The 12,217-nt window shown below is 33.8% G+C and overlaps 1 protein-coding gene across 1 annotated transcript in view; it reads left to right on the forward strand.

Moving 5' to 3' along the window:
* LOC145691730 (phospholipid-transporting ATPase ABCA3-like) overlaps window positions 1–12,217 on the forward strand; it is a 148,169-nt gene that overhangs the window by 95,120 nt on the left and 40,832 nt on the right. Inside the window, exons 8-9 of the mRNA XM_081767061.1 lie at window positions 4,313–4,559; window positions 8,465–8,619. Of these exons, the coding sequence (XP_081623187.1) occupies window positions 4,313–4,559; window positions 8,465–8,619 (402 nt within the window). The remainder of the gene's footprint in view (window positions 1–4,312; window positions 4,560–8,464; window positions 8,620–12,217) is intronic.

A 12,217-nucleotide genomic window follows, 5' to 3' on the forward strand; every position in this document is an offset into this window, starting at 1 on the left:
TCTTTAAACTCTTTGAACCAGCAGAACACGGTACTTCGTGGCAGAGCGTCATCTTTGTAGGCTGCTCTCAACATTCCTAGAGTTTCTGTTGCACTTTTCCCCAGGCGATAGCAGAACCGTATAGCTGCAAATTGTTCATCTCGTAATTACTCCATTTCTTCTACAGGCGACTTCTAGAGGCGGCGCAGAACATCACCTGCAATAAAAAGTCGTGGTTACCAAACATGCAATGATTCCTTAACAACATTTTATATATATGCACAGCAAGACCCACCCTACTTGTATGTCAAACTATGAAGCTCCAGCGTTAACAGAACTGCCGGGAAAAAAATCAGTCCAAGTCTTTCTTGACTTGCCCTCGTATTTCAAAGTAGTGGGCTCATAGAACCCCCTCCTTGGACTTCCATGTGACATAATTTCTACAAGTATATTTTCTGAAAAACTCCGTCGTAAGTCTTGATTAAATATTGAAAATTTTATTTGTTGTCTATTATTACTTCTTTGATAAATCCACATCATTAATGTGCGGTATTATTTAGTAACTTGAAAATTAAAAATTATTTCTAAGTAGTGGGCTCATCGAACTTGGACTTCCTTGGACTTCCATGTGACATATTTTCTACAAGTATATTTCCTGAACTTAGATTTTTTCGTTTGTATTTAACAAGGATTGTGTTTTTATGTTGGGAAACAACATATCAACCACGAGTAAGTTCTGAATGCTTATTCTATATTCATTTCTTGTTAGATGGCATTATGTGAGTTATAGTATGTTATACTGTGGGTTCGAGGACCCCCCCCCCCCTTGGACCTACTTGAGACAAAAAAATCTTGGACTTCCTAGGGTTAATTTACAGTAGAAGGTAACAAAAACATTTCCATACAAAATTAATAGGTGTTTCAAAAATATTTCTGGAAAATATTTCTCATATTACGAACGAATTTATTTTTAAAATATTCGAAACATTTTTAAAATTATATTTCATACGTTTTCTCGTAACAATAGAAAAGATTGCAAGTAACACGTTGGAAAACATTTGTAAAATCTATGAAATATATTTCCTATTCTGTTTTTTATATCATGTATGTAAAACATTTTCAGCATTACTTTGAAAACATTTTCTCTCTCAACATTGAAAACATATTGCATTACATTCAACACAATACTAGAATTTGTGAAAATTTTCCTTAGATTATTTTCCTTCTAACGTTCTAAAAATATACTTATTGTACTTCACAAAATGTTTTCCAAACATTTTCTAAAATATTTCCGGTAAGTATTTGGGATATTTCTCAGATATAACAAGAAATATATTTTTTCCAGTAACGGAGGAGTATATTCTGAAAACAATGTAAAAATATTTCTATAAGATATCAGAAAATGTTGTTCACTAAAAACACAAAATATTTTCCAAAACATAACGGAAAACATTTTCTATTCATTTTTAATATGTTTACTTTTCCTTGTTTTAGAGTTTTATATTCAAAATCCGATAAAATATTCTGGAAATAAGACTAAAATATTGTACGAAAATATTCCATTTAAGTTATAACAGAAGGTTACCAAAATACTTTTGTTAAAATTAAGTAAACCTTTTTAAAACATTTCTGAAAAATATTTTTTATATTACGAAATAATTTATTTTTAAAATATTCTAAACGTTTTAAAAAATATATATTCAATATGTTTTCTTGTAAAAATAGAAAATATTGCAAATAACCTATTAGAAAACATTTTTCAAATATATGGAATATATTTCCTTTCATTGTTTCCCATATCATATATTGAAAACATTTTTATTATCATTTCGAAAATATTTTCCTTCTCAATAGTGAAAACATATTAAATTACATTCAATAAAATATTTCTAATACATTTTGTGAATATTTTCCTGGATATACTTTCCGGCTAGCATTCTCAAAATGTACTTTCGGTAATTTCTAAAATGTTTTCTAAACATTTTTGGCAAAATATTTTCCGGAAATATTCGGAATACATTAGGGAAACCAGCATGGAAATCTACAGAGAAGGAAAACCTTTTGGAAACCAAGGAAAATATTTTCTTTTGGTTGAGAAAATATTCCTTGCTGTGTGGGTACAAGCGACAGAGTAAGGTCCTAGCATGCGCATGCGCCAGCGAAACTTCCCTAATTCTCTCAGTAGCGTAGTGGCAGTGGTTGAAGATGGACGTTCCTATTCCAGCTCCCGCTGCGTAAGAAGTCCACTCAGTCACTTTCACATGCCTCAGTCGTATCGCGCAACATACGGTTTCCTAGCTATGGAAAGCGTGAGAAAGTTACTTTCTTGGATGCGCCTCGCAATTGCGCGATATAATCATATGAACAGACAAAGCCATATCTTATGTTGTACGTTGTTTGTCACAAAAAACAGTTCTAGATGAATTGGGAGAACGAATCAGGTATTTCCTTGTGTTGGAGCCCATCTCACTCGGAGTTAAATGTTGCTCCAGTTTCAGTTATTGATATATGTTATGCCATTAATGGTATGCAACGTAATATGTTTTATCACTGGAAGGACTAAAATGCTTTCTGCTTCATTGAAACCTATAAATAATTTAAATAGTGTTAAGCAACCCTTCAATGGCAATTTAATTCGTTTCAACTATGTATACCTTCTATCTGAGTAGAAACAATGGCATTATACTGTATAATATAAAGAATAATTTTCTGCTAATTTTTAATTAAATGTAAGATAATGTTGCAAATGTAGAGAGTAAACAAATATATATTTTCAAATGTCTATAAAACTGCGTGACAAGTGATATAAAATAGCATTGCGTTAAATAGTTAATTTGATTTATCGTTGCATGCTTGTCAAAATCAAACATGAGACACGACAAAAATTAGATAAAAATATAAAATTTTGAGAAAAAACATTATTATGTTGTTTTAGTTAGTAACATTTAGTATATCTTAACCATTCCATTTTTTCCGGCTAATAGGTAATTCAAAGATGCAAGATTTATCACATTCAGGTTAATAAAGCGATCATTGTTATGACACTATATTAGTAAGAAACGAAATTACTGTTATTATGCCCGAGTTGCTTCACGTAAATAGTACATCGCTTTCTCTTGCTCTGAGTGTGCAAGAATTTGGCTTTGCACGCTGCCGTGTCCCTGGATTTTCTTGATTTTTTCCAACTTGCAGTGCTTTTCAAACAGAAGTGGGTGGCCAGTTTAAAAGAAAACCTAAATTAAACAATATCATATTTTCTAGACCAGTTTAGTTTTTCAAATATATGTTTAATTGTAAGGTAGATACTTAGTGATTAACCGTACAAACCTGGGCTAAATTTTCTATGGAGTGTAGTATCAAGTTGCTGTTTGGTACTTTTAATTGAATTTCTGTCCTATGCTTAAGGGAGAAACATTGCCTAATTTCCAGGATATAATACTACCCCTTTTATATACTTCTTAGTGTTTAAAGATAACACTCCTAACCCTAAATCCATATTGTATCATATTTGATACAAAATAAATTATGGCTAGTATTAGTGTTCATGTAGTGAGCTGAATCACAAATACATATTGTATCATATCTGATATTTCTCCTGAGCACATAGTTCACAATATATCCGGTACATGTCAGGAAAATGTAGCTTCAGTACAGAGAGAAAGAAGTCGTGCGCGTGCTTAGCGAAGGTGAGAATAGAAGAGTTTATGAGTCGTCTATTCTGAAGGACAAAGAATAGTTTCGAAGTTGCAAAAATTCCAACTTCATGAAGTAAGTTTCCTAATTGTTTTTACGTATGCTATAATTTGATTTTGTACAAAAAGACGAGCATGAACTGTTGATGCATAATGTATCATAAGTGATACAAAGTATTTTTATATTTTAGCACGAAAAAGTACTTTATTACATTTTTCTATTCGGATAGTAATTAGAAGTATCTTATCATATGCCTGTATATTATTTCAATTAAATACAAAAAAAAAAATCATCCACTGTAGGGTTAATTAATGTAAGGAAAATGTTCGTGTAACTTAACGTCACCATCAACATAAATAAGAATAATAACTTCATTTTCACAATCTGCCTATAGGCAAGCTCAAAATATAGCAGTAAAGGTATACCTTGTTGTTTACGCTTCAGTTTATCGGTATGTACAAGATTATTATATGTAGGTTTGTAACTGATGTATAATTTCTTTTCTGTTTCTAAGCTTATGTTTAGAATTAATGTTTTTTTAAACTTTATATTTCATTTAGTGAAGCTTTTTTTTAAAATTATTGAATACGATACCATAATAAATAATGTTGTTCTGAACTATTGTTTTCCTTCATTACAGTGGATGTTCAAGAAAAAAGAAGAAGAAGAAGAAGAAAGTAATGCGTCGTTCGAAGATTCCACATTAAGTCATGTAGAACCTGTGTCAGAATTCAAGATAGTAAATATTCACTTAGATGGGTTAACGAAAAGTTTCCATGGATTTGTGGCTGTGAATAATTTGACAATGAAGACATATAGGAGGGAAATCACTGTAATTCTAGGACATACTGGCGCTGGCAAAACAACTACTTTAAATATGATCACAGGTGAAAAGATTGAAGCTTATTGCTACTCTAGATATAAGATATGTATTTATACTTTATGCACATCCACATCTGAAGTATTCAATAAACTATAGGTGGTTTTGCTAAACATTTAGCGTCACTAGTGATCAATATAACTGAATCTGCGTTATATTTTGCCTTTGTATGACAAAATCTTTGAAACGAAATGTTGATCATTATAAACCTCATAATTACCAAGCCCATTATATAATCATTGACGTGTAATACCATAGGAGGATAAATTGACCCACTCTTTTAAAAGTGGTTTATACCAAATACGTATTATGTATTAAATTTAAACTTCGAGCAGGCGCGCATCACGCCATAACACCAGCGGGTGCGTTGAGCACTTTGTGTGATATAGGGTAATACTGACAGTATCAATTAATTTTAATGATTTGTTGTAGATCTCAATCATTTATATATTTCTTCACGATATACACACAGAAATATTACATATGCTATTGAAAATTAGAACACAGAATATACTAGTTAATTGATAGAATAATATTTTTTGAATAGAGCTATGTTTTAGAAAACAAAATTACGTTTTCACGGAATAATCTGCTTAGAAAATATTATAATATGTTAAAGTCACAACTACTTCAATATACACCACCTTTTCCTTTACTCGAAGTCATCCTAACATATTCCACATACCTTAGAGGTTACGACACAAATTATTTTGTTTTAACTGTTATGTATTTATGCACAATCAGAATCATTTGCATTACTTTCAACGCAAACAATGGTTTTAGAAGAATGCTTTTCTATGTGAATGAAGAGCACATGTTACACTTCACTCTTGTAGATCTTAGCTTGTTGGCAGCGCGAAATATCTATAGATGGCAAATTCTCATATTCAGTATCTTCAGTATTTCTTGTTCTGAATTGCTGTCATATTCGTTTGTTTCTATGTCTCCATTACTTAGGTGAGTATTACTATCATTTTCATCCTCTACGTCATCATGTGATTGTTCCTCTTGATCCCGTAGCACATCAGTTGCCTGTAAATTGTTTTCCGCAATCGCAAACAAGTATTTACGTCACACGAAAAATAGAATAAGACGAGTGGGCGCGCTGCACATTTTGTGCGATACAATTAACTTCCGTCCAATAACACACAATAAATAAAAATCAAAACGAGGGATGACAACAGTAACAAATAGAACACTAACTAAAGACCTCTGTGAGGAATAGAAAGAAGCCATGTTTCAATCAAACTGAAGAAACAACTACATTTTTGAAACCACATTTTTCGCACCTTTTGCGGAATTGCGCCTGCTCGTGAGTTAATATTTCAAATTAACTAATGAAAACGTTTGAAATAGTAATGATAAAATTTTATCGTATATTTGAATATAAATGGGAAAATATGGAAGAAGTTTCATCATACACTTTTTAAACTCCCTACTCCATCCCCATACCCATGCAACACACTCCTTTATTTACTATTTACATATTTTTACTTTCAATATGAGTAATTGTTGTTTACATAACATTTAACATGCAGGTATAATAATGTATGTATGATAGAATACCACATACCTTGGCATTGCAAATTAGGCATTTCTTTTTGCTTGAAAAAAATAAAAAGCAATATAACATGTAGTCAAGAATATATTGCCAAATCTGACGGAGTCTCTATCAGTCTTAAAATGAAATTAAGTGAAATCTTTAAGTTTTACGTCTCACAATTATGCAGGTTAGCCTAAAGAAGATGGTGATGATGAGAAATGAATGAAATGAAGAAAGTGAGAGAAACGGGAAAACACAATACAAGTACTCTCCTCTGCTGCCATGAGCATCATATGTGGTGCTCACCTTATTTCTCTGTGGGGCCATGAGCACCACATATGATGCTCATACTCCATATCACAAATTACCAAACTATCCAAGTTCTTGAGCATCATATAATATGCTCATTGTCACAAATTATTGAGAGACCATGAGTATCACATATGGTGCTCGGCTCCCATTGGTACATTTTCGGGAGAAACAAAATATCGCGACAAAAATGTGATATAACTATCCATAATCGAGCCAAAGGTCAGAAGAAATGTATGGCCTCCTGGGACCTGTACTTCCAAACCACCTTGGCAGTGAACATGTTTTAACATATTCATCATGGTATTTCTGAGCTGAACGAACAGAGAGAAGCATTCCACACGAACAAATTCTACACCTCCATAGTATATAATTGCAGCATGTACCCGCCTCTATGCTACCACAAAATCTTAGATTTGGTTTTTGTATAATGTATTATTGACTAAGAACCCGCCCTCCATTGAGGTTCCCGTGGGATGAGATTAAACATATTTTCACAACATGTCACAAATCAGAATAATTTTATTTCTTGGACATTACCTTTGCATCGAAGTCCAGCTAACTTAATGCTGCCCATCCCCTCTTCGTATTCTCTGAAGTCATGAGAACCCTGAATTTCAGTGCAGAAAGATATTAGATATTAGCACTTTGCTTTCTCAGCTACAGAATCAGATATTTAGTTGTGCTCATGCAACTAAATAGGATGCGTGTCATCCTAGGATGCGTGTCATCCTAGTCTAAGCAAGTTCTTGATTGTTCTTTTGTAGCCTGAGGTCCAAAGCTGACAGAGGACGTACCGGTTTTCACTTCAGAGGGATACTTTCCACAATCTTCTTGATTGTATCCAGCAAAAAGCTTCAACAGTCAAGTCAGTAAGCTAGTTTATCTTTATCTGATGCTTTCAGTTCTTTAAGGAGTTCATCTGTCTTAAAACCGATGTCCACGAAGATGACAAGTCATACTTCGATTTCTGCTTTTACATGATCAATTGTACCCCCTCTTGTCTCACACAAATACACACACACATACACACAATACCTCCCTCCCTCAGCACGAAATAGCAACACTGCATCATTATCATCATTGGAAAACTGATAGAGAGAAAACAATGTTAGATTGAAAAATTAATGTTACATTTGAATATTTAAGTTCCCTGACTTTCCATGACATTTTACACAAAACGCATGATTTCCCTGATTTCCCTGACATGTTTTCATTTCCCTGACAATTCCTGATTTTCTAGAATGTGGGAAACCTGTACAAATAGAAATATAAGCTAACATTTTATAGAGGTATTCAAAATGTCCAGTCTTATTACATCAAATTATGAACTTCATTTCTCCAGAACATACTAACAAACTTCATGAACATATTCATCACGCATTCTGATTTCAGGTATGGTGAATGACGTCGAGCATATGACCTTCTCTACTGCGCTCGCACGCAATAACTATCTCCGAGAAATTCGCTAAGACTGTCTTACAAGTTTCCACTTGAATTTTGTCGATGACTCGTCGTCTTTCCTCCTTTAATTCACGGATGGAACGGGGTTTATTGACACACACCAATGATTTAAGAGTACCTCTAAGAAAACAGTCGCAAGGAGTTAAGTCGCATGACCTCGGAGACCATTGCTGGTCGAGATTATTCAAAATGAGGCAATCCGGGAATCGCTTTTGGAGCAATTGGATTGCTTCAAGAACAGCATGGCAGGTATAATAAACTGTTCCATGGGTAGACACAGACTGAAGAAATGCGAGAAATTCAGAATAAGGCGGCAATCAGAATGTTTGTGGGAAGAGCAACAATACAAAACGATATCGGCGAATTTGCCAGACGATAAAAAACCGGTGCGCTTTTCGAATAACCCTAATATCACATAACACATTGCTGCACACGGTTTCATATTTTTTACCTACACATATTGCCTGTCACTTATTACAAGTGTTACCATTATTTAAAAACAAATCTGCATATTCATAGGAAATGGAAGACTAATAGGTAATATGTTAATTAAATTAAGTTAAATATATTTGTTTTAACATACTTTCTTTCCTCAGGATTCTATGCTCCCACAAAAGGTTCTGTTTACATAAAGGAGTTAAATGTGAAACAACATCTTCCCCAGATAAGACGAAAACTAGGATTTTGCCCACAAGAAAGTATTTTATGCAGTGAATTGACTACAAAACAACAGATTTTGTTCTGTGCTATGGTAAATAATAATATTTCTTAAATTCATTTTCTACAGAAACTAATTATATTTCATGTTATTCTTAGAGAATATTCAATTTATTTGCAATGTGCTGAGTTTTACGAAATTCTATTAAATTATGATTCAACATGTACACTAGGGTGGGCCGAAAAAAATTTTTTCAGATATTCAGGATTGAGTAGCTATCAAAAGTTGTGCATTGGTACGAAATGAAGCCATGTCAAATATGTTGATTTTAAAACAATATTTAACCGGGCCCCCGTGGCCCTAAAGTTCCTAATTTTTTGTTCAAATAAAATGGTTTTAGGTAATAATAACATTTTACCAGACAATACTATTAATACATAAAACATGAAATACATGGTTTCAATATACGCAAATAACTATTAAGAGCTTAACTAACTTTCATAACTACCATATTAACACACGAAAAACCTCTGTGTTGAGCCTACCTCAGAACTCACAAACTTTAAGAGAATATTACTTTTTCGCATCTGGATGCAAAATACATAACACTGGCTTTCCGAAGGCGGCGCTTACATTGCTGAATTCAAATAAAGTAGAAACAATATGGCTGCGAACCTCTCTTCCTGTATTGTCTTGACTTCGAATTAAGCATATGTTTTTGAATTACAACTCAAAATGCAAAACGATCATTATCTCCATTAAAAAATGAGATATACCCCATTAAGAGCCAAATTAAAGAAATTTAAGAACGGTGCTAAGAAGTTATGTGATATTTTCTGTTGCAGATGCTGCGATAGATTAACCTGTAAGTGTGGTAAATCAAATTATATACCGCTCTTGGAGTGGGAGCTCATATTAGATCAGAGAAATCAGAGACAAATGAGTTGCAATGTAGATGAAGCAGAAACCCATAGGCTCAAAAGAAAGCATGACACACATATCGATTATGATGCTGCGGTACCAATTACAAGAGGGTTACAATCGTTAGCCTCAATCCCGTACTTGGAACATACATTAAGCGCTTCCACCCCGAATTCAGACGATGAAGAGTTCACATAGAGCTATCGTTTAGAGAATAAAATCTAAAGTAAACCTAAATAAACAATAGGGAGCCCTAAACAAATGAGTACCGCAAAAGATTTAACAGATATATCGAATAGGTCGCTGCTAAAATTGTATCCGCTGTTTTAGAAGATATGAATTTACTGAACGAAACTAACTAAGACAAGATAGTAGATAAAAACAAAATCCGTACGAAACTAGCAAAAAAGAAAAAGAAACCGTCTACAGTGTAAAGCTACTAATTTTAAGGGTCTCTATTTTGATGGCCGAAAATACCAAACTATAGTTCTAATTGACAATTGCAATAGGCAAAGCACTGAAGAATATGTCAGAAGTAATAGTAACGAAACCTCCAATTTCGGCTAACGTATCAATAAAAGAACAAACCGAAATGGTTGTGGAAAAGAGGAGGTTTCAGTTTGTCACGTTCCCCTTCCACACGCAGGCTTTGGAGAAGTGTCTAAAGGTAGTAACAGAATCTTCTTCAGAAGTATGCGGTAGTGTTGCACGAGACGGTTATATTCGCGCAAAACTGGAAGCACGAAAGTATCTAGCAAGCTTCGGACATAAATCTCAATATTTTGTTCCAAGATTCCGCTAAGGAGCTTTAAGTAAGAGGAGGGTGGGTGGGAGGAACTCGCTGTGTAGCCATCTCCACGTGGTGAGTTCTGCGCTGGTTTGGTGTTTGTTGGTCAATTTTTCAACCTTACCTTATGTATTTGTGTCCGTATTATTATATCTACTAAACACCAATCACGCGAAGAGCTGCACATCAGATCAGAACATTTAAAATCCTGGGGTCAAGTTAAAGTATTAGAAATCTTAACCAATTTTCTATACATACTTAAAATAATGGTATATATATTTTAAAAAAATAATAACACTTTTCGGACCCGCTGGGCCTGGTGAAATATTTTTATCTGCCTCTGTTTTGGGGAAGAAACATAGCATTATACGACTTTTGCACGGTACTCAAACTTAATTTTCTTAAAACAATATTTCAATAATATTTTCATTACTCACAACCATATTTTTTCAGCATTAACGTTCTTTTGGGCTCCCGGGGCGCGGTTAAATATCTTTTTATCCGGCTCTGTTTTGGTGAGGAAACAAGACATAAATTTTGCACGGTACTCAAACTTAACTTTCTAAAAAAATATATTTCAATAATATTTCCACTATTCACAACTATTTTTTTTTTCAAAATTAACGTTCTTTGGGGCCCCCGGGACCCGGTAAAATATCTTTTAATCCGGCTCTGTTTTGGTGAGGAAACATAATATAACATTATACAACTTTTGCACGGTACTGAAACTTAACTTTCTAAAAATATATTTTAATAATGTTTTCATTGCTGGCTATTTTTTTTAAAATTAACGTTCTTTGGGGCCCCCGGGGCCCGGTTAAATATCTTTTAATCCGACTCTGTTTTGGTGAGAAAACATTATACAACTTTTGCACGGTACTGAAACTTAACTTTCTAAAAATATATTTTAATAATATTTTCATTGCTGGCTACTTTTTTTTTCAAAATTAGCGTTCTTTCGGGCCCCCGGAGCCCGATTAAATATCTTTTTATCCGGCTCTATTTTGGTGAAAAAACATAACGTAATATTATACAACTTTTGCATGGTACTCAAACCTAACTTTCTAAAAAATATTTTTTAATAATGTTTTCATTGCTGGCTACTTTTTTTTTCAAAATTAACGTTCTTTGGGGCCCCCGGGGCCCGGTTAAATATCTTTTAATCTGGTTCTGTTTTGGTGAGGAAACATAATATAACATTATACAACTTTTGCACGGTACTCAATCTTAATTTTCTAAAAAAAATTTTTTTCGGCCGTTTTCGGCCCACCCTAATGTACACTCACTTCCGAAGCATTATAAAAGTTGTCTTTAAGTTTATGATATATTTTTTCGTGTAATTGACGAAGATCTTAAGTTATTCTTTATTCGTCCTTGGAATTTAATGTCATTTAAGTAATATCCCTATCTTTCAGTTGCGGTATTATTATTTTTTCTTAATTTTTCTTTAGGTTTTGTACTGTTTTAATTTTAATTTCTTTTATATATTTCGGTTTTCTATAAATTCATCAATATTATATTTAGTTTTCACAACTTTTGATGATTTATATTACAATCATGAACCCCTTTGGGGAATTCTGTATACTGGCGGATGAACTTGCATCTGCTCTTGGCGTCAACAATGATGTAGGTAATGGCACGAACTTTACCACAGCCTGTTGTGGTAAATCCACGCCTGATCAAGGGTAACAACCAACTTCCACTAATCAACCGCGAGACGACGTTCATACAGCACCTTGAAGTTCCTTTCTCGCTCAGCCACATGATATGGTTTCATGCTGAGCACATTGCTCTTGTGAATCGCGTGGTTGTTTATCGCCTGCAATGTGCGAAATTTGCTGATCATCGCATGGTGTGTGAGAGTAATTTTTGATATTCCCATATGCCGAACCATAGTGGCGCGGTTCTCTTCGCGGCAGGCCTGATTTTAGCTGCCCCCGTCGGTGCGGTGTGCCCGGGACTCTGTATCTAATATATTCATAT

The sequence above is a fragment of the Thermobia domestica genome, chromosome 8, assembly GCF_964235325.1.
Source record: "Thermobia domestica chromosome 8, izTheDome1.hap1.1, whole genome shotgun sequence".
Taxonomy (NCBI): domain Eukaryota; kingdom Metazoa; phylum Arthropoda; class Insecta; order Zygentoma; family Lepismatidae; genus Thermobia; species Thermobia domestica.